This window comes from Scyliorhinus canicula, chromosome 7 (assembly GCF_902713615.1).
Source record: "Scyliorhinus canicula chromosome 7, sScyCan1.1, whole genome shotgun sequence".
Taxonomy (NCBI): Eukaryota; Metazoa; Chordata; class Chondrichthyes; order Carcharhiniformes; family Scyliorhinidae; genus Scyliorhinus; species Scyliorhinus canicula.
In genome coordinates this window covers 50,017,699-50,041,499 of record NC_052152.1, presented here as the reverse complement: position 1 = coordinate 50,041,499, position 23,801 = coordinate 50,017,699, and the positions used below count along the sequence as shown (strand labels likewise).

General features: G+C 46.5%; 1 protein-coding gene across 7 annotated transcripts in view; it reads right to left on the bottom strand.

Annotated features, from left to right (window-relative positions):
* LOC119968947 overlaps nucleotides 1–23,801 on the bottom strand; it is an 89,833-nt gene that overhangs the window by 7,420 nt on the left and 58,612 nt on the right. For 6 of the 7 annotated variants that reach the window (XM_038801971.1, XM_038801969.1, XM_038801972.1 and 3 more), the window contains exons 6-10: nucleotides 18,566–18,835; nucleotides 14,430–14,533; nucleotides 9,241–10,222; nucleotides 5,688–5,957; nucleotides 2,206–2,586 (exon numbers count right to left, since the gene is read on the bottom strand). In XM_038801971.1, coding sequence (XP_038657899.1) covers nucleotides 2,206–2,586; nucleotides 5,688–5,957; nucleotides 9,241–10,222; nucleotides 14,430–14,533; nucleotides 18,566–18,835 — 2,007 coding nt within the window. The remainder of the gene's footprint in view (nucleotides 1–2,205; nucleotides 2,587–5,687; nucleotides 5,958–9,240; nucleotides 10,223–14,429; nucleotides 14,534–18,565; nucleotides 18,836–23,801) is intronic. The other variant, XM_038801974.1, reaches the window with a different exon arrangement.

Here is a 23,801-nt window from a genome sequence, read left to right as displayed (position 1 = left end):
AGGTGATTCATTTTGGAAGGAATAACACGAAGACAGAGTACTGGGCTAATGGTAAGATTCTTGGTAGTGTGGATGCGCAGAGAGATCTCGGTGTCCATGTACATAGATCCATGAAAGTTGCCACCCAGGTTGAGCGGGTTGTTAAGAAGGCGTACGATGTGTTAGCTTTTATTGGTAGAGGGATTGAGTTTCGCAGCGTTGCAGCTGTACAAAACACTGGTGCGGCCGCATTTGGAGTATTGCGTGCAATTCTGGTCACCGCATTATAGGAAGGATGTGGAAGCATTGGAAAGGGTGCAGAAGAGATTTACCAGAATGTTGCCTGGTATGGAGGGAAGATCTTATGAGGGAAGGCTGAGGGACTTGAGGCTGTTTTCGTTAGAGAGAAGGTTAAGAGGTGACATAATTGAGGCATACAAGATGATCAGAGGATTAGATAGGGTGGACAGTGAGAGCCTTTTTCCTTGGATGGTGATGTCTAGCACGAGGGGACATAGCTTTAAATTGAGGGGAGATAGATATAGGATAGATGTCAGAGGTAGGTTCTTTACTCAGAGAGTAGTAAGGACGTGGAATGCCCTGCCTGCAACAGTAGTGAAGTCGCCAACACTAAGGGCATTCAAATGGTCATTGGATAGACATATGGACGATAAGGGAATAGTGTAGATGGGCTTTAGCGTGGTTTCACAGCTCGGCGCAACATCGAGGGCCGAAGGGCCTGTACTGTGATGTTCCATGTTCGATGAAAGAAACGCCGTTTCCCCAGTGAGGGCAAGTTAGATTTTCTCCCCCATTTGGAGCACAAACTGGGTCAACCTTCTAGTCTTCCTCTCTCCCCAAATTTCTCTCCGCCTCGGAGCTGACGCCTCCTCTCTTTTCTATACAAAACAAATTGGGGCATATAATTTAAAAAAAATTAATTTAGAACACCCAATACATTTTTTCCAATTAAGGGGCAATTTAGTGTGGCCAATCCACATACTCTGCACATCTTTGAGTTGTGGGGGCAAAACCCACGCAAACATGGGGAGAATGTGCAACTCCACACAGACAGTGACCCAAAGCCGGAATCGAGCCTGGGACCTTGACACCGTGAGACAGCAGTGCTAACCACTGCGTCACCGTTCTACCCTACTGGGGTATATAACGGCTTCTCATGACCAATAACTGACTTCACACCCAATGAGAAGCAAACCTTTTGCTCCCACCCTACAAACCTACAGTGTGTCTCTTCCAAACCCTCATCCAGGTGCAACTCAGCAGCAACCCAAGCTAAAACCTGTTCTCTGAAATGTTACCCACTTCACCAAATGGGAAGAGGCTGGAAAGTGCGCTCCATGCAAATAAAATTGGGGCCTGTACTGATGCAGCTCCCAATCCACTGGGTAGAAAAATGCCCTGCTCCAGTGTCAATATTGGTCTGTCCCCCATCCTTTATCTCCTTCACTCCGTGTTCCCCTCCGCTTTACCTCTCCCCGGCCCTGTTCAGTTACCCTTTTCACTTTCCCCCACAATCTTTTCCACTCTTGCCGTTCGCTTCTTGCCAACTCTTAACCAGCTCCATTGTGAAGAAATTAACCTGAGTCCAGTTGTCCGCTGCTGTTCCCTCTCCTTCACCATCACTTCTGGTTCTCCCCTTCCTCCAGTAGCAGTCCCATTACCCGATTCTCCTTCTCTCCCATCCTTCCTCTCTTCTACCTCTCTTCCCTCTCAAGGCTTCCCTTCACTTCACCAAGGTTCACTGACTGGACTTGGTCTTGATTCCCGTTTGGAACCACATGGGAGATTGGCAGAGCTGCAACTTTTCAATTGTTATCACTTTAGCAAGAATTTGGTCAGTTCCATATTCCTCACGTACAAAAAATGACAGGAACAAGAAAAGCATATTTAACCAATCAATCTTACTCCCCACATTACTCAGACCCGCTTTCATCTCCTGCATAGAATACTTTTTAAATATGTCATTCCTGTCTTCCATTGCCCCAAGCTGTTGACTTTATACTTTCAGTTAAATCATGTAATTATTAATCTCAAGTTGATCAAGATGAAATTTCCTGTTATTAACGACACGTTGGGGGAAAACTCCCTGTGACTATTATTAGACTGTGACTGTATATATACATCCTCCCAGAGAATGATAAGAGCTAAGATACAGCATAGATACAGAGGGAGAAAGCATTCAATTTCATCAATTAATAGACCTACCCACACACTTGACAAAGACCAGTTTCACAATCCAGAATAGACGGTGTATGCTCATCGTGAGTTTCTCTGCAAAATCCTCAAGCATGGTAGATTTGTCTAGCATGGATATATCTTGAAGGTGCAGAATGTCTCTAATGGCACTTTCTGAAATGCCATGCTGAGCTTTTTCAAACATTTCGTATGCGTCCAGAGTTTGGATTTCACTGTAGTCCACAGGCTGACTTGCTGTATCTAGCATGCACTGGATAACACAGCATTGAAAGATTTCTCTTATATCATCAAGGACATATCTCCAGTCCTCCATGGAATCATTATGTAATTTTATCAACAGTTCGCACAGGTTGGTTACCAACTCTCTTCCTTTGGAAAAAAAGTAAACCTCTGCAAGCGAAAAAGATAAAGCTATAGTCAGTTTGCAAGGATGCCTGCTCAATTGCCACAAACCTATTTTTAGTGATGGTTCATTATCATGACTGGATTTATTTTTTCAAGAGGATCACTTTACATAGAAAATGCTGGCTACAACATTCTTGAATAAAATGATTTGATTACTTGATTTATGCAATCCTAGGTTATATATCCTGGACGTGAAAAGAAAAGGACTGCGTGGCCTGAATTTTCATGCACCTAGAGAAGCTCTCCATCTGTGCAGAGGTCCAAATCTGGAAGCTCTACCCTTGAACACAGCCTCTGCCATTTTTCCGGTTGGGGGCAAGTTCTAATTGACACATCCATGATTCCCAGAGGCAGTGGCACATATAAATCAGCAGCTGCTGAGAATGTGATTTGGGTGAGCTTGATGTTTGAAACCAATAGTGTCCAGATGTGCAGGTTTGACCTGATAGGAGTAGGTCTGAACTTTGTGCATTCATTTGGATAACCAGGGAACCCTTTTGGAGAGGTGAAGTACTGCTTGCATATGATTACAGGACAACTTTGGAAGAGATCAGGTGCCCTTTGGTGGAGGTCAGGTGCCCTTTCATCCAGTCTCTTGACAAATGCCTGAGGATTATCATTGTAGGACTTTTGCTGCATGAGTTGATGTTATAACCCAACATTATCACAAGGGTGCCTGTTAAGTGGGCAGTTTGATTGGCATCTCCAAGTGGCTATAGAACAGAGGTGTTTGTTCTCAGAAGAAATTAAGTACTTAAGGAAAATCTTTGTTTTCGTAAGAGATTAAGTGGAGGAAATTGAAGGTACTGAATTTATTTAAAAATCAATAAGAGCATAAATAGTGAGACCACCAATATATACATAACTTAATTTTATGCCAACATGGCTCCTGCGTTATGTCCGTGGTGGATAGTAGGTGAGGTAGTATGGAGGGGAAAAGTTTAAAGGGTGATGGGTGTGTGCGCAACCATGGTCATGAAGGGTATGGGGCTCCATGGAGGTTGGTATAGGGGCATAAGTTGGAATGGATGGTACAGCGGCCCTTGGTTGGGGGGGGGGGGGGCGTGATGTGGCATGAATGGGCATGTGGTGTGTGTGAGGGTAAGGGTTGGAGTTCTGATCTTTGTTTCGTTGTTTCTTTTCACTCTTTAACATCGTGCTGTTGCACAGAGGCAGATCTTCTAGCAAGTCCGCCTCCACAATTTCCCCAGGGTGGTGGGACTGACTTCTCACCTAGCACAACCCACCTCCTCTAACCCCTCCCCTCCCAGAACAAAAGGGCCTCTTTTTTCTTGGTTTGGTATGTAGAGTTATGAAACAACCCAAGTTGGCACAAATCACCCAGGAGGTGAAAATCCAGGCCTGGGTTGTTTAAATTTAACATACTCTGCTACAGGTTTCAAGGATAGCTAACACTGATTCCTTATGATAAACTATGTTTATGAAACTATAAAGTACAGATAATTATGGATGAGGAAGATTCTATCTGGCTCATTTGAATATATATCTGGCTTGTTTTAGTACTTGCATCCTGAACATGCCTGCACTCTGTTACTGCACTTAATTTGTTTCTTAACCAAGTCAAGGGTTTCTGGCTCCACCCTCTGCCTGGAGATTCATTCCAAATGTTGACTACATTCTGCATGTGAAAGAATCACCTGTTATCAGTCCTAAGGTTACCTATTACTAGTATGAATGCAGGTCTCCTGTTTTATTCCCACAGTTTAAAGCGGTATTCTGGATTAACCTAATTTGAAATCATTTACCATTTCCATAACTCTACACGATTCCCCCTCAGTACTTGCCTCCCCGGATGGATATGAAAAACCTAAGCTGATTGATTTTAACCATCAACAGTGGCAAAATACAGGACTCAATTAAAGGAGTATGTGACAGGTGCTAAATTTTACTAGGGCGGGTGGGAGTTGTACTCACTCTGTGCCACCCCCCACCCCACCACCGCCCCCACCAGATGAAAAAGCATTTCTGAACCGACCAACATTAAACAATGCCGTCCTTCAACCATAACACACACTCCGGGTGGGGGTTGTTTAGCACGGGGCTAAATCGCTGGCTTTGAAAGCAGACCAGGGCAGGCCAGCAGCACGGTTCAATTCCTGTAACAGCCTCCCTGAACAAGCGCCGGAATGTGGCGACTAGGGGATTTTCACAGTAACTTCATTTGAAGCCTACTTGTGATAATAAGCGATTTTCATTTCTCATTTTCATTTTCAGGAAGGGAGGGAGGATATTCTGCCCCCCAGTGGAAGGAGGTCCTGCAGAACTCAGTACTGGGGCTTCAAATACGTCCTGGGATTAAAGGGACAAAGCTTCTGAAGCGGGTTAAGTCTGGGTTCTGGGTGGGGAAGGATCGGGGGCCTAGGAGTGAGGGCCAGTCGGGCGGGGGGGGGGGGGGGGGGGGGGGGGTGTTGGAGGCGGGAAGGGGAGGTTTGTTGCCCAGGTGTCAAGTGAAAACGGGGATGGTGCCATCTGGAGGGTGGGTGGTTGGTGTCACCCATGTACGCAGGGCACAATCCAAAGGATGTACCCTCCTTCCTTCCCACCTTTTAACCAGTTGGGTTAAAGAATTGGCCTGCCGACATGTGGAATGTGTGGGATGAGTGGGAAGGGAGTTTTGATCCACCCGCCATACTTTACATGTGCTTTTGGCAGTGGACCATAAAGTCCAGCCCAGGGTGAATATTTCTGTGTGTACAGTTGAGCTTTTGAACTTTTGTCTTACTGGCCACGGAATCATTCCCGTCAGCTTTTCAGACAGTCAGCTTTTATTCCCTACCCGCACTCCAGGGGATTAATGATGCATAATGATGCCATAGGGGCTGGTTCAGCACAGTGGGCTAAACAGCTGGCTTGTAACACAGATCAAGGCCAGCAATGCGGGTTCAATTCCCATACCGGCCTCCCCGAACAGGCGCCGGAATGTGGCGAATAGGGGCTTTTCACAGTAACTTCATTGAAGCCTACTCGTGACAATAAGCAATTATTATTATTATTTCCATGAGGGTGGGTTAACATACTTCATTGGAAAATATAATACCTGCACGTTAAAAGTACCAAATACATACTTGGTAAAAGTTCGAGTTTTTGTCTACATATCTCCTCTGCGTGAGCCCCATGGAACCGGTTGAGTTCTGCCAAAGCTTTTATCAGCATTCTTTCTTCAATGTCATCCACCATATCTTCTGGTGTTGTATCAAATCGGATGTCAACTGACTGGTCTCTGAAGAAAATATCCCTTTGTTTTTCTGGTTGATCCTCCAAGATGATCTTCACTACATTCACCACCTCCATGCTTTCCTGTATCCTGTGCCTGACCTGAAGAAAAAGTTCGATTGCTAAAATTAGAAACAAATAAAAAAAATGAATCATGAGTTAATTCTTGTGCACTATTTAGTCTGTAGGTGTTTCAGTTCTTTTTGATTTCCTCACATTGAAATAAATATTTAATTAAAAATGGATTTTAAAAAAGAACATACATTCATTTTATTCTCCAAATTTCTGACCTTTTTTCTACTAAACAACTCCAGTTTAGATAGTGAAGATTTGAAGACAATTTAAACATCGGGAAAAGCACAGCCAAGACAATCCTGTCACGCCCAGCATTCAGTCACTGGGAGTAGATCTTGACTTTGTGCAATAGATAAATGGTAACTGGGTAATTGGTTTTACATCTCTTTCCATAATAAATTTCCATTGAAATCAGAGCACTTTTCAACCTGGGTCAGTGCGCAAAGATCAGGGGCGGGATTCTCCCCTACCCGGTGGGGCAGGGGGTCCCGGCGTAGCGCCAACCACTCCGGCGTCGGGCCTCCCCAAAGGTGCGGAGAATTTCCGCACCTTTAGGGGCCAACCCCTCACATTGAGGGGCTAGGCCTGCGCCGGAGCGGTTGGCACCACACCGACTGGCGCCAAAACCGGCAACAACGGCCTTTGATGCCTGCCGCCCGGGCTGGCCGAAAGGTCTTCGCCGGTTCGCGTCAGCTGCCGCTAACGTCACTACCGGCGCAAGCGCGCTGGGGATTCTCTTCCGCCTCCGCCATTGTGGAGGCCGTGGCGGCGGCGGAAGAAAAAGAGTGCCCCCACGGAACTGGCCCGCCCGCTGATTGGTGGGCCCCAATCGCGGGCCTGGCCACCGTGGGGGCACCCCCCGGGGTCCAATTGCCCCGCGCCCCCCCCAGGACCCCGGGGGCCCGCACACGCCGCTGATCCCGCCGCCACCAGAGGTGGTTCAAACCACGGCGGCGGGAGAGGCCTCCCAGCGGCGGGACTTCGGCCCATCGCGGCCGGAGAATCGCCGCAGGGGGGTCGCCGATCGGTGGGGTGTGATTCCCGCCCCTGCCAATTCCCGGGTGGCGGAGAATTTCTGCCACGGCAGGGGCGGGATTTTCGGCGGCCCCGGGCGATTCTCTGACCCTGCGGGGGGTCGTAGAATTTCGCCCCAGATAAGAGAACCTGAGGGGTGGCATGGTGGCGCAGTGGTTAGCACTGCTGCATCATGGCGCCGAGGACCCGTGTTCAACCCCGGCTCCCGGTCACTGTCCATGTGGGGTTTGCATATTCTCCCCGTGTCTACGTGGGTCTCACCTCCACAACCCAAAACATGTGCAGGGTAGGTGGATTGGCCACGCTAAATTGCCGTTTAATTGGAAAATTGAGAAAAAGACATGAGAACACCTTGGCTTTTTTTTCCTTCTCCTCTCCAACCAATTGGTGTTACCACCTTGGCTGAGCTTAGCTTAATCAATATAAACTCCAGATCAAACCTGGGATCCTTCAGTGCCAGCTTTAGTTCAATGAATGGGCAACAAACTCAATATGGGGAATATTAGTTGCAAATTAAGTCTGTTACTTGACAGGAAAAACTGAAGAAATAAATTGCCACGTGGTAGGGCAGCTGCGCGAGAACCTGAATATTGCTGAAAAAAAGAAACATGCTGTCAATGCTGTTAGTCTTTTATTCATCAAGACAGACGCAAGAATGCCAAATTTGAAAGAGAACAGTGGATGCAACGTTTCCCAAAATTGCACAGTGTTGCTTCAGGCGAGAAACATTATATAAAACTTGCCGGTTTCACAGGTGCCTTTCTCGCCTGATTAAACAGCACTCTGTGAAATTTCAAAGTGCCAGACAAGTATCATACAGCCAGCTAGAGGTGTGGGGCCTAAACATGCCGGTAAAACCTGGATTCTGAGATTGGGGCCCACCAATATCAAAGTTGAAGTTAAGGACTCCCCTTCCCCTCACGGAAACCCCCCCCCCCCCCCCCACCCCCCCCGGCGGATAAGGGGTACATCCTCTAACACCCACACACAGAAGGAAAATACTCCCCCGCACACTACTCGAGTTGTTCAGCAAGTGCTGCCCAATCATGGAAACACATCTAACATTATCATAGAATTTACAGTGCAGAAGGAGGCCATTCAGCCCATCGAGTCTGCACCGGCTCTTAGAAAGAGCACCCAACCCAAGGTCAACACCTCCACCCTATCCCATAACCCAGTAACCCCTCCCAACCCAATTTTAGACAGTAAGGGCAATTTATCATGGCCAATCCACCTAACCTGCACATCTTTGGACTGTGGGAGGAAACCGGAGCACCCGGAGAAAACCCACGCACACACGGGGAGGATGTGCAGACTCCGCACAGACAGTGACCCAAGCCGGGAATCGAGGTTCTGAGATTTGCATATGATCAGTTCTCTGCCGGTTGTTTGAAATTATGGCCTGCTCACCTGGCATTGCACAAGTACTGAAATTCATATAGCACATTGTTCATTTGTTTCATCAGCAGAACATTCTTGAGGCTTAATGGCAGCATCCTGTTAGTGCTGGCCTGATGCCTGGCATGCAGGAACCTGTCCTCTGCAGCACATGTCGAGACACTGCATCTTTTAAAATATATCCAGGCATTGCATCTCTTTAAAAATAACAAATGCATGGGAGACGATAGCTCGCTCAAGTAATCAGAACTAACAAGCCAACCAACCAGCACTCTTTTCTCTTGCAATAGAAATTATTGCTCCCTTTGAAATTTGGCATTCTTGCACCTGTCCTTATGAGTACAAAAAGAAAAGCTTCAACAGTACTTATTCCCCCGCAATAGTTACATTGTGGTTCAAAATGAATTGTGGCAAATTACAGGAGGTGTTACGGCTTAAGACAACAAACACCAGGCAGAAATTGCTTTGAAGAGTGAGAGAGAACTGAAGTATTATAACCAGAACTGATATTTCTGCAGCGTATAAGAGCAGATGAGACCATATTGCTATCAGGAGCCAATGGTGGCAAAAATTCTTAAATTGGGTAGTGTTCTGCAATGTCTCCATTCGATTGATGGTCTAATTCAAATGTGTGCCGATGATAAATTGAAGCCAAAAAATGGCTCCATTCGTCATCCCTTACTTTCGTTCACCTTGATATTTACAAACGCCTACAAATTTTGCAATTTTCCTTAGCATTGAGATACAAAATATTTACTTCACAAGTGTGGCAACCAGGAGCTTTCACAGTAATTTCACTGCAGTGTTAATATAAGCCAACATGTGACACTAATAAAATTATTATTTATTGATGTATTATATTATGGAGATTGTATTAATTTATTGACTCTTTCTCACCTTTGTAGGGTTTGCCATCCACAAACAAAAACAGTGTCGGGTACTGCTTTTGTATGGGCTCTACAATGGAACCAACTTTATACACAAAATCATCGTGTTCAAACTCATTTTTGTTCACCAGCAGTACTTTGTCATGTCTTAACTCTAGATGCACTTTGTAATCAGCATTCTTCGCCTTCTTGAGTTGAACAAAAGTAGCATCAAGAGATTCAATGCAAGGCCATTCCTTTTGAAACAAGGGTATCAGTTCGTTAAAAACATCTTTCCGGAATGGCATCAGAACCTGGTTTTCATAAAAGCACAGAAATATCTCCCTCTGTTTACGCTTGAACCAAAGATGGTAACACTTGGACTCTGGATTGGCATGCACAACTAATTTTAGGCTTTTCATAATGTCCAGCAACTCAACTTTCAGCTTTAGCGTTTCAATTGACCAAATATATTGCAGGAGATTTTCTGAAAATTTTCCAGTGTTGACAAGTTTCATCCACTCACGTTGAATTGGAAATGGTGCAGTTTGTACTTTTGGTGGTGGCATACAGTTGATTGGAATCAAAGCAGCCATGAGATCAATGAGCCACTGAGGATCCAAAACCAAGATCGGGTCAGAATAGTATGCAAATTTCATGCAGTTCAAAACTTGCAGGGCAGCCTGTATGTGAAGTTTCTTGTCAGCGCTGCTTACTTCTATACCTTGGGGACTTCCCATTATCTCATACCATGGCAAGTACAGATCTGAGCACAGCAGGTATTTCTCCGTACAATGGAGAATGTGATAGTACAATTTCGCATGACACAAAGCAATGTTATGTTCAAATGCAACCTGTCTGGAAAGTTTCTCAATAGCTGAACGTAGCTCGCTGTATCCAGTCCCCTGGTCATGGTCAACAGAGTTGTCAACAGTGAACGTCTGATCATAAAGTACACCGGATGGGAAATACTTTTGAAGATAATTATATATGGTACTCAAAGCCTCTTCAGCCTTAGGACAAAGGTAAAAACACAAGAACATTTAAATTACATTAAATAAAATAGCAAAACAAACCTTAAGAATGATGTGGTATTAATTGCAATCAGGTGGGGTCAGATTTACATACGGAACAGAAACAGGCTATTTGACCTGATTGACTCTATGTTAGTGCTACTTCTCCACATTAGCCTCGTCCTAATTTCAACTAACTATCAGCATATCTCCTCTTTCTCCCTCCTGTGCTTATTTAGCTTACTCTTAAAGGCAACCCTTCCATTCACTGGGATGCTCCACATATTTTCAAAGTAACTTCATTTGAAGCCTGCTTGGGACAATAAGCGATTTTCATATCCATCCATGCCAAAGGACTATTTTCTTGAACAATAAATTAAATATAAACTGATAACAACGCTATTTTCACTCCCAAAGCCTCCTCTTCCAAGAATGCACAAACCAAGTAAAAATACTGAAGACCACCGAATCTAAGTGAAGTGTAAATAAATACATGCTTTTGGAGGAATGATCCAGTGGACAATGTGCACCAAAATCCAGCATGCCGGAATAGAGGGATAACTGGGACGTAACTTCTGCCCACTGAATTCTTATTTCAGTGAAGCTGTGAGGGAAGACACAGAGCTTGAAAAAAAAGGGGAGAAATGCAGACAGACACAGTGTGAGTGAGGGTGTGTGTGATCATAGCTGGCAGCAGGCTGGAGAAATTTGGCACCATCTTCTCCAGGGTCTGAGATATGTTGCACTCCGGTGTGATAGAGGAATCGGAGAAACCTTGCTGATTTGATGGCTAAAAACCCACCTGTCCATTTTTGGAATGACCTTCAGCAGGTCCTTTAAGGAACACTGCAGGCCACTCTGTGGGTTCGACTCAGTGACTCCGTTGGGCTCGGCGTAGATTCGGGTGCAACGGGTAAATCGCGCACGAGCTCCATGTCGGGCAAGAAACTGCATATGAGTCACCTGATACACTCCGCCCGATCTAAATATTTAAATGAGCATAATTTCATTATGGACTCACACGGCACCCAGGACTCATCGGCCACACCTGGGAGACCTCGCCAGGACACTGCTTAGTCCTGGTCCACACAAACGTCGACCAGTTGTAACTGCACCTGGGGGAGGTGATGGGGTGTGGCAGAGTCTCCCAGTGCCTGATTGACACTTCCAGGGGTCGGGCCCAGGCTCCGGGGGGGTGGGCGCCTTACCCATTGGGAGGGGGGGGGGGGGGGGGGGGGGGGGGAGGATTCCCGGGGACCTCCCCAAGGTTGGGAGAGGGAGAGAAACCGGGGCTGCCAGTCAAAATAGGTGATCTGCAAGGAGCCTTTCCTGCTGGCAAGCTTCAGAAATCCCTCCAAGTGCAGTCTCAGTGGGGAGCAATTCCACAAAGCCAAAAAAAAACCAGCAAGCGCAGTTGGAAAGCAGGACATTCCTTGGTGCTGCAGCCACCGAGAAACACTCTGCGAAATGCGCCATTCAGTAGACTTTAACTACAACTGAATTGCGTCCTATGTTTTATATAAATGAGCTTGCACAGTATTCACTCTGCCATCAGTGCTGGAATATTTTAATAGCGTCCCATAGAGCCCTGACTTGCCTTGTGTTAGGATAATTCTTATTTAAGTAATTTAAGATAACTGTTACAATTTTATATCTACACAAAAATTCTTAGCATTGGAGGTATTTTTACACTTTTCTATACGAGTGAATAAGTATTGAACAAGGCATTAGTAAAATGTTCAAATGAACAACTACTGCTGGGAAACCTTTAGATTTAGGACCATTCAGTGTCTCGAGCTATTCAAAAGATCATGGTTGATCTGATTGTGGCCTTAATTCCATTTTTTTGCCAGCCCCCCATTGACCTTATTGATCAAAAAATTGATTAACTCAGTGTTGAATATATTCAATGAACCCATCTCCACTGCTCCAGGGGGAAGAGAATCCCAAAGTCTAATGACCCTAAGTGAAAACAAAGTCCTCCACATTTCTGTCTTAAATGGGACACTTATTGTTAATCTGTGCCCTCAATTTCTAGACTCCCCAAAAATCCTCCAAGCACCCATCCTGTCAAGTCCTCTCAAAACCTTTTTTGTTTCGAAATAACCTGCTCAAACTTTCCTCAGAATTCAACCACTTAATACCAGGAATCAGTGATTTAACCTTCTCTGAGCTGCTTCCGATGCAATTATATCTCTCAAACACAGAGACTAAAACTGTACACAGTACTCAAGGCAGTCTCACTAAAGTCTTGTGCAGCTATATCGTAGCTTCCCTACTTTCCTCTCCATTCCCCTTGCAGCAAAGGTTGACATTCCATTTTCCTTTCCAATCACTTGCTTTACATGAATGCTAGTCTTTTGTGATACATGTACCAGGACATACAGATCCCACTGAGGCACAGATTTCTGCAGGCTCTCTCCATTTTGATAATATTCTGCTTTTCTATTATTCCTGCTAAAGTAGACAAGCTATATCCACCCCGCACCCCCCCCCCCCACGCCATTATATTCCAAATGCCGAATTTGGACCCACTCACTTAACCTATCCTACCTCTTTGCAGACTCGTTAACCCAAATTTTCGCGAAGACAGAAAATCTCCATGCCTTAGCCAAAATGTCACCAGAGCACCAAATCCAAAAGTCCCATCCCCATATCTGGAAGCCACCATTTTTGCTGGGGAAAGGGCTGAGATGTACTTTGCATATAAACTGTTAATGGAGACAGCGGCACATTTAGAAGTGTAACTGCCTTCACTCAGAAGCAATTCTCATCATCGCGATTTCCAAAACATGACTCATAGTATTTATAAATTGGAGGAAAAGGTCTAAACCTTCCGGAGTTCTTTGGTGAGGTTAGATACTCTTTAAGCAAGATTAGGCACCCCTTTGGTATTGTTAAGAGTGAATGTGCATAAAAGGCGTACAAAGTCTGAGCAATTGTCGAGCTGTCAAATTATTTAAATCCCCTGTTCTTTAAATTTTGAAAAAAAATCCAATAGATGTTTGTTGGCATAAGCCTGAAGGTTATCATTAGAGCATTAGTGCTGCTTGATCGCTTACACAACGCATCATTATCACATGGGGGGCTTGTCAGCCCAGTTTGATTGCCATCTCCAAGTGGTGGTAAATGGATTAGCTGTTTTGATGTGGGGCAATGAATACAAATATTTGTTTTTTATGGGATTAAATACTTGAAGGGACTTGAATGCATTGAATGGGCTTTTACCAATGCATGTTTTTAAAAAATATAGTGAAGTTTATAAAAAATGCTTAGAACTCCATTTTCTTTCCTGTAAGCATAGATCCATAGGTGTGCACTTGGCACAGAGGGTGTAAGGACAAAGAATGATGAGTGGAGGGCATGAGTTGGCATTGACACTGTAAAGGACCATAGGTATAAGTGAAGCATCATGGGTTGGCATAGAAGCTGCAAGGAGCCATGGGGGTGGATACATGGCATGGGTTGGTGTGGAAAGTATAAAGCGCCACGAGGTGGGTATAGGGGCATTGTTTTGAAGGGAAAGTCTGAGGGGCCATTGGTGGTTGGCATGAGCTGGCATCGGTTGATATGGATAAGGATGGGGTGTGTATGGGAGGGGAGGGGATATGAGGAATGAGAGCCAGAGGACCTTCTTGTTTTTATTATAACTGGGACAAAATCCCAGAATATTGGAAGTGACATCCTCCCACTACTGGTATTCAGCTAACTGTGGCCAGGGCGGGGGGATCCTCACCTTTTAGAGAGTTAGCCCAGCAAACCTAGAGTTAGGGATGCAACATTGGAAAGGGGGATCCTGCAAGGAACAATGCGTACTCTTGCTTCTGACCTCCCCTCTCCCCAGTGACCTCCTGCTCACCCACACTCACCTCTGTCCAGAAGGCCATTGGCGATTCCTAGTGAAGGCCCTTATGTAGTACTGACAGTGGCCACCATTCCTGGTGGTGGTGCTTCCACTACTGCATAGCTGCTGGCCTCCCATTAGCCCATAGCTTGCGGGGCAGGATTTCTGACCTACTGATGCCTTAATTGGATGGGAGGCCCAATGCTGGTAGACTAAATTACATTGGTCCTCCCAGAAAAAAGCAACATAGTTCTTCATTCTGTGGGCAAGGCCTCCATCACTCACATTAAATCCTGACAGATGTGTGAATAGAGGGTCTGAGCTAGTCAATTTAGTAGTGGCACGTAAAGAATTAATACTCACATTTATGCAGTCATTGGCAAAGGTTCCAACCAGAATGACATGGTGGGTAGTCTTACTATCTCTGCAGATGGAGGAAATACACCTGATCCAGTAGTCAAGGTACTCTAAAATTAGATGTATTGTATATTTGAATAAATGAACTTTTCACAGTGCAATAAGAAACTTTATCCACATATTGCTTGCCTGCCCCTTTAACAAAAATCCCTCGTTAACTGCTTGACTTAAGAAAAAGGCTGTCCTGCAGCAATAACACACTGCCAGCAGCCTAAACAAGCAGAGGGTGCGGCTTCCATTGCTCAATGGCCAGAGGTCTCACCCTTGAGAGCTGCCAGCTACTTAAACTTGCTGGCAGCTCTAGTAGTCTCAGTAGCACCAGAACACAGTAGTGGGCATGGCTGGAACTGCAAGCAAGCTACCATTCCCCTCTCTGCCTCCCCCGCCCCGACCACCCAATCCCAAACCCCCCGCCCCAAACTCTCTGTAATATTCAGAACCACTGTGTTATATCAGTAAATAAAAGGATTAATCCACCATTATTAAATTAATTTATCTGCCAGTTTAAAGAAGTGACACATTGTTAAAAAATTAGTTAACTCTTCTAAAAATAGCAAAGGAAATTCATATGAATGCAGTAAGCCACATGTTTAAACTTTAAAAATAGAGGAAGAAAAGACAGTTCAGATTAAAATGCTTTATCCAAGGGTGGAGAATGTTCAGAACAGATGGCCAAGGGAAACATAGAAACATAAAATATAGGTGCAGGAAGAGGCCATTCGGCCCTTTGAGCTTGCACCACCATTCAATATAATCATGGCTGATCATGCAAATTCAGTATCCCACTCTCACTTTCTCTCCATACCTCTTGATCCCTTTAGCCACAAGGGCCACGTCCAGCTCCCTCACGGTAGCACAGTGGTTAGCACTGTTGCTTTACAGTGCCAGGGACGCGGGTTTGATTCCCGCCTTGGGTCACCGTCTGTGCAGAATCTGCACGTTCTCTTCGTGTCTGCGTGGGTTTCCGACGGGTGCTCTGGTTTCCTCCCACAAGTCCCGAAAGATATGCTGTTAGGTTATTTGGACATTCTGAACGCTCCCTCTGTGTACCCGAACAGGCAATGGAGTGTGGCGACTAGGGACTTTTCATAGTAATATCATTGCAGTGTTAATGTCAACCGACTTGTAACACTAATAAAGATTATTGTGAAGAATATATCCAACTAACTGACCCCAACAACTTTCTGTGGTAGAGAATTCCACAAACTCACAATTCTCTGAGAGAAGACATTCTTCCTCATCTCAGTCTTGAATGGCTTACCCCTTATTCTTAGGCTGTGAACCCTAGTTCTGGACGTCCCCAACATCGGGAACATTCTTCCCACATCTAGCCTGTCCAGTCCCATCAGGATTTTATATGTTTCTATGAGAGCCCCTCTCATCTAAACTCCAGTGAGTACAAGCCCAGTTGATCCAGTCTTTCTTCATATGTCAGTCCAGCCATCCCAGGAATTAGTCCGGTGAAACTTCGCTGGACACCCTCATTAGCAAGAATGTCTTTCCTCAAACTAGGACACCACAACTGCACACAATGCTCAAGGTGTGACCTCACTAAGGCCCTGTATAACTGTTCCTACACTCAGATTCTGTTGCTATGTAGGCCAGCATGCCATTAGCTTTCCTCATCGCCTGCTGTACTTTCAGCGACTGTTCCACCATGACACCCAGGCCTTGTTCCCCTTTTCCTGAACTGCCACCATTCAGATAATAATCTGCCTTTCTGTTTTTTGCCACCAAAGTGGATAACCTCACATTTGCCCATATTATATTTCATTTGCCAAGTATTTGCCCACTCAGCCAGCCTGTCCAAGTCACTCTGCAGCCTCTTTGCATCCTCACAGCACACACTGCCACCCAGCTTAGTATTGTCTGCAAATTTGGAGGTATTGCATGCAATTCCTTCGTCCAAATCATTAATGTACATTGTGAACAACTGAGGTCCCAGCACTGAACCCTCTGGTAGTTAGTGGGAATAGTTGTTTTAGTAAATTGAAAAGAGAGTTGGTTAAGTTCCTGGAAAATATTTGAGAGAGGAGCTTGAGAAATAATGTGAGCGAATAATGTTAGTTTTTATCTTTCATATATTGCATAAATCTTTCACATGTTGATTGTATTTCGGTATAGACTTAACAGGCAAAATTGTAAATCTTTCAAAGATTGGAACCCAACCTAAGAAAAATTTCTTAGTGGGACAATTTAATCAACTGTCAAGGCACAAAATTGAGTGAAGATTCAGGCCTCAGAAAATTTGGGTTGCACACTTTTTAAATTCTGCTCATAACAGTATGAAACATAAACTAAGTAACAATATGTATATAAAGTGAATTAACCTCCTGTGGTCTTGCTAATGGTTAGATGGGGGAAATGATACATTATTCAGCTGTATTTCCTGTAATGAGCTAAGTGATAATGGCACCACCATCTCTGGAGAAAGTAAGAACAAACGTTGCCTTTACTATTACGGATTCACTCGGTTGATTTCAATGGATGAAGAACATTGTGGAATAAAGGTTTATCATAGTCTGCTTCGACTGGAGAAAAACTTGGACTAGCTTTTAGCAATTAGAATGAAGGCTGTGCTTAATGTAATTTCATGTAATTTGAATGCACAAAGTAGGGCCGATTGTTTACTGAGCAGAGCAGAGCACACCACACATCAGGAATTTCCTTGTGGCTTCTCCTAATTTACCACTCTGGTGAGGGTTTGGTGTCATCCTATTTACAGATAGAATGGGGTCACCATTAAAGGTATCCTACCGAATGACAGAAATGCTGGGTAATGGTAACCTTACGTCAGAAATGTTTAACAGTCAGAAGAACTAATTTCTCATTCAGAATAACATGCCCAATGTTTAAAGGCTAACAACGGACTACTCAAAGAAGAGGAACTGTGAATTTCTATTTTTGATCAAGCTAACATTTTAATAAAAATTGGAACAAAATAATTGAAAACACTACGGGGTGGATTCTCAATTCAACGTCGCTCTGATTGGGAAGAGAACGGAGCATCAAGGGAATAACAGATTTCGCAGCGGACGTTGCCCTGATCCCCCGCCCGCAGCTTCAGTGTGCTACCCACAGCGTGCCAGCAGGAGGATGCTAATCAAGCATTGAAATAAATTTTTATGTAATTAAAGTGAATGAGGTCCGAGTCGCCACTCCCCCATTATGCTCGATCCCCCACAGCGGGAAACCCTCTGGGCAGGTTTTGGTGCAGGCTTGCCCAAGCATCGCCCTGACACGATGGAATTAGAGGTGGGTCAAGGAGTTAAGAGCATAACTGAATAAACAAACCCCCTAAGCACCAATAAAACTGTCAATGGCTGGCTAGTGAAATGTATTGCTCTGTGAAACTGAATGGAAGAGTTGCATTTCAAAGGCTGTCAAGGGATTTGAAGCACTTTTCAAGTGTATTTGGCTTTGGGGGAAGCCTCTGACACTTGTAACATTTGTCTAGATCAGCAGCTGGTAGGGAAGGGTAAGTCAAAATGCAATGATTTTTCACTCTATTGTCCGGACTGCTCTTCAGCAGTGACTGATGGGGTCTCTGACAGAGGTCTCTGTTGGGAGGGGGGGGGGGAGGGGGGGGGGGGGGGGGGAGAGCTCTGACAAGGGTCTCTTGGGTGGGCTCTCTGTTGGGGTCTCCATTGGAGCTTCTTTTTGAGGTCTGATTGGGGGATTGGATCACCCTCATGCGTGCGTGCTGTCGGCGGGGGTGACTTGTTATTCTCGTGGTGGGGGGGGGGGGATTGCCCCCACCTATCAATAAGGGGGGGCAGGATTTACATTGTGCAGGTAGGGGAGCACTCCGCCAGCCCTCGGTATCGGGCCACCCACTCAAAGTGGAGGCCAATTACTGGGTTCCGGCAGATTCCGGCGAGCTCTCCCCAGCGCATAAATTAGCATGGGAGAGGGAAGAAACTCACATACTGGGCCCCGAGCCTAGTGCCAGCGGAGACTAGTAGCAATTCTGCGCTGGTGGGAGCGCTTAGGCTCCAGAATGGAGAATCCCGGTCTATGTATTATTCCTGGCAATAATTTGTAACAATTCTGATGGGATGATCAAAAGAACTAGAACGTACCTTGCACAGTAAATCCACAGGCATCTATTACTTTTTGTCCCCTAAGCGGCCTTTCCTTTGCTGGTAATGTGTTGTTTAATTCTAGGTTTAGGTTAACGACCAACAGATAGACAGCATTGTTAGGTAAAAAGGGCATGTGCATCTGATGATATTCCACATGCCCTCCAAAGTCATAGTATCTGAATACTGAGAACTCTTCAGGGACTCTGGTGGTTTCTTTCACTTTCATCAGTATCTCATTGGCAAAACCTTCATTCATAACAGCACCTGCTGCAAAAGAAAAATAACAATTACAGTCATTTCGTATGCTTTTCCCTGCAGAGGTTCCTGGACGATGTACTTAATGGGAGGCAAAAGCAAAATGCTGCAGTTGCTAGAAATCTATAATAAAAATAGACACTGCTGGAAAATACTTAACAAGTCAGACTGAGCGGGATTCTCCGAGCCCCCGCCGGGCTGGAGAATCACCGGGTTAGGGGCGGCGTTAATCCTGCCCCGCCGCCGGCTGCCGGATTCTCCGGCGCGGTTTTTCGGCGGGGGCGGGAATCGTGTCGCGCCGGTTGGGGGCCGTTGGTAGTGGCCCCCACCCCCGGCGATTCTCTGCCCTGCGATGGGCTGAGTGGCCACCCGTTTTTCGGCCAGCCCCGCCAAGCATAAATCAAACAGGGTCCTTACCGGCGGGATCTGGCTCTGCGGGCAGCCTGGGGGGGGGATCTGGCCCCGGGGGGCGCCCCCACGGTGGCCTGGCCCGCGACTGGGGCGGGCCCACTGATCTGCGGGCGCGCCTGTGCCGTGGAGGCACTCTTTCCCTCCGTGCCGGCCACTGTAATGGTCCGCCATGGCCAGCGCGGAGAAGAACCGCCCTGTGCATGCGCTGGTATCACGCCAGTACACGCTTGGCACTCCCGCGCATGCGCCAATTCGCGCTGGCCGGCAGTGGCCCTTTGGCGCCAGTTGGCGTGGCGCCAACCCCGCTGGTGCCGGCCTAGCCCCTGAAGGTGCAGAAGATTCCAGATTGGTTCACGCCACTCCTCGGCGCCGGTACGGCCCGCTCTGCCGGATAGAGGAGACTCCCATCTGTGGACCGATTGAGAATGTTTGTTTTTATTGTGGATTTTGTTAAGAGTGGAAGCTTCTTAAGGGCAGCATGGTGGCGCAGTGGTTTAGCCCTGCTGCCTCACGGCGCCGAGGTCCCGGGTTCGATCCCAGCTCTGGGCCACTGTCCGTGTGGAGTTTGCAAATTCTCCCCGTGTTTGCGAGGGTTTTGCCCCCACAAACCAAAACGATGTGCAGGGTAGGTGGATTGGCCACACTAAATTGACCGTTAATGGAAAAAATGAATTGGGTACTCTAAATTTATTTAAAAAAAACAGTTGAAGTTTCTTAATTTGGCATTCGAAGCCAAGAATCAGCATTGGAAACTAATTATAGTTTAAAACTCTGCAGCGTAATTTGCCCGTTTTAGCGAATTACTTCCGAGATAAAAACTGAAGTGCGAAAAATCTTCCAATTGAAGAAACGTTGAGGTGTTCAAATGTTGAAAGCATGTGGTGTTGCCAAATGATGAAATAGGAATCATAATTAAATACAAAGTACTAGATGCTGGACATTTGCAATAAAATCGGAAAATTCTGGAAATGCTCAGCAGTCAAGTCGCAACTGTGGTGAGAACGAGTTAACAGGCGAGGGGGGTCACAGTTTCTGGTCAAACAGCGAGTCAGAGGGGCCCATGCTGCCTCTTTTTTAGATGGTCCACAGTATCTCATGTCACCCAGGCACTTGGCAGACAATCAACGGGCCTTTTCCCGGGGTAAAGTGCACCGGGGGTGGAGAACTCAACCACTGGGCGCTGCCTACCAATCAGTAGCGCCACCTACAACATCAAGTCGAGGCCTCAGGCTGAGGAGGGACCCAGGCATTGATGCAGTAAGGGGTTGCGGGGTGGGGGTCGCAGCAAGGGCATTGCCGTGGCTCCTCGTGGCCCCCCTCCTTCTGGATGTCAGGATCCTCAATCACGCACTAAATGCCCTTGAATGAGGGATTACTCTGGGGACCTGCAAGGAAACCTGCTCGCCGCTGAATGAACTGGAGCGGCATGCGGGATGAAGTCCTTAAATGGGCAATAATTGTCCACATAAATGCCACAATTGGTGGTGGGGTGGGGAGGCTGTCCAGGGGCCTTCCCACCTCGGATTTAATCAAGATGGAGGTCACCATCCCACCCAACATGGCGGAGGACATTAAATTCAACCCAATGTTTCAAGTCGATGATGGGCAGTTGTGACTCAAGGTCATCGACCTGAAACGTTGACTTTGTTTCTCTCCACAGATTATGCATAAATCTATTATATGGTGTGTGAAGTAAAATGGAAACTATTCTCATTTGGGATTACAAATGTTGAACAGTTTTTCAAGTTTGTAGTACAGTACTTCTAAATAAAAATTTGAACTGATTAAATGAGTTATGATCAGCCTCTCTTTTGTACAACTGACAATCTCCTGACTATGTATGGTATATTGAAAACACTATGAATAATTTGATCCCCTTATCCAAAGAGAGATATGCTGGCATTGAAGGCATCCCAGAGAAGGTTCACTAAATTGATCCTATGTGTAGAGGGATTTTCTTATGAGGAGAGGTTGAGTAGATTGGGCCTGTACTCATTGGAGTTTAGAAGACTGAGAGGTGACGTTATTGAGACATACAGGATTCTCAGGGGGCTTGATGGGGTAGATGATGATTAGGACCAGAAGGCATAATCTCAGAATAAGGGGTCGCTCATTTAATGCAGAGATGAGGACAAAGAACAAAGAAAATTACAGCACAGGAACAGGCCCTTCGGCCCTCCCAGCCTGCGCCGATCCAGATCCTTTATCTAAACCTGTCTCCTATTTTCCAAGGTCTACTTCCCTCTGTTCCCGCCCGTTCGTATACCTGTCTAGATTCCTCTAGATGCCTCTTAAATGATGCTATCGTGCCCGCCTCTACCATCTCCGCTGATAAAGCGTTCCAGGCACCCACCACCCTCTGCGTAAAAAACTTTCCACGCATATCTCCCTTAAACTTTCCCCCTCCACCTTGAAATCGTGACCCCTTGTAACTGACAGGAGGAATTATTTCTCTCAGTAAATCTGTGGGGTGCTTTACCACAGAGGCCTGTAGAGGCTGGGTCATTAAGCATGACCAAGGTTGTATTAGACAGATTTTTAATCAGTAAAATAATGAAGGGTTATGGGGATAAAGTGGGAAAGTGGAATTACATCAAATCAATCATGATCTTACTTAATGGTAGAGCAGACTTGATGGGTCGAATTACTTACCCCTGCTCCTGTGTCTTGTGGTCCAATGCTTAGTGGGTCATAACATTTTGTCTCAAAATAGATTATGTCCTTCCTCAATGGGAAAGTCCATGATAAGGATGAGTATTTATCTGCTGTTATCTGTTGTACCCGTATGCCGTGCTGTGATAAGTGTTTTTGAACCACAACACTCGATAAGGTCAGAAAATGCTGGGCTTGGATGTGAAAGTCGGCAGACAGATTGAAAAGGATGAGCAGCAACTGACTATCTCAGACACAAAATTCTTTTTGTGATTTGTCAAAAGAGCAGCTTCGGTACAGTGGAAGGGTGCAAACCTGATTGGGGGGGGGGATTCAAACACGGAGGGCGCGATTCTCCCAGACAGGGAGAAATCGTAAGGCTGGCGTCAAAACCGGGCGGGTTTGACGCCAGCCTCCCCCTCCCCGACCGGGAATCGATAGTATGCCGCGGCCGTGAACTCCGGCATCGCGGGCTTAACGAATTTCGTTAAGCCCGCTTGCCAGAGTTTGCGACAGCTGACGCGTCGCATTACGTCAGCCGCGCATGCACGGATTGGAAGACTCGAACCCGCGCATGCGCGGATGATGTCATCGCGCATCTGCGCGAAACCCGCGCATGCGCGGGCCGGGATGCCCCTCAGCCGCCCCGCGAATTGATACAGCGGGGTGGCGGAAGGAGAAAGAGTGCGCGGGAATCGGACCCGCTGCCCGCGATCGGTGCCCACCGATCGCGGGCCCATGGCACCCTTGGCACGGCCGTGGTACTGCCGTGCCAATCGGTGCCATGGTTGCCAAGATCGGGACTTTACGGCCGCTTTTACGAACGGCCAGACCAGGTGTGTTAGCCGTTCGTAAAAACGGCCGTAAAGGGCTTGGAATTCGGCCCATCGGCCAGCTGAGAATCGCTGCTCGCCGTAAAAAAACGGCGGCAGCGATTCGTGTCGGGAGTCGGGCGTGGGGGGGTGGGGGGGAGAATAGCGGGTGTGCGTCGGACTAGCGTAGCCGTAAAAATTTACGACCCCCGCTATTCTCCGCACCGTCGTGAGTGCGGAGAATTGCGCCCGGAGTTCTGAGAAAGAGGTGCACAAATTTGGGAACCGGCTTTGTAGAAGAAATGAAGTTTGGAGATGCAAAGGTACTTTGCAAGGATGAAGGGGTAAAGGGTTCTTTTTGAGGAAAGGGTTAATGACAGCAGATTTGATGTAAAGGAGAACTGCAGGAACGGAGAGCAAGGAATGTACACAGTGCCCGCTCCCCCTGCGCTGCATCACTGAGAATTTTAATCTACCTCACTGAGATGAAACCCTGGCTGCCTGCTGAGGCCCAGAGTTGCATGGTGGAGCTTGGTGAAGGTTTTTTCCAACTTAACAGCACGGTAGCATCGTGGTTAGCATAAATGCTTCACAGCTCCAGGGTCCCAGGTTCGATTCCCGGCTGGGTCACTGTCTGTGCGGAGTCTGAACGTCCTCCCCGTGTGTGCGTGGGTTTCCTCCGGGTGCTCCGGTTTCCTCCCACAAATCAAAGATGTGCGGGTTAGGTGGATTGGCCATGCTAAATTGCCCGTAGTGTCCTAAAAAGTAAGGTTAAGGGGGGGGGAGTTGTTGGGTTACGGGTATAGGGTGGACACGTGGGTTTGAGTAGGGTGATTATGGCTCGGCACAACATCGAGGGCCGAAGGGCCTGTTCTGTGCTGTACTGTTCTATGTTCTATGTTAACGTTTAGGACCATTGGGCAGGATTTTGTGGCCACATCTGCCGCAAGAATCACCATGGACGGGACGGGGACCATTTAAAAGTCCCTTGACCTCAGGTGGGAATTTCCGGTCTGAGGGCTGGGGCTGCTGAAAAATTCCGCCCTATAGTTCTGGCTTGGAAGGTTACAGTGGTCTATGTGTCTGCAGTAAACATTCCTATC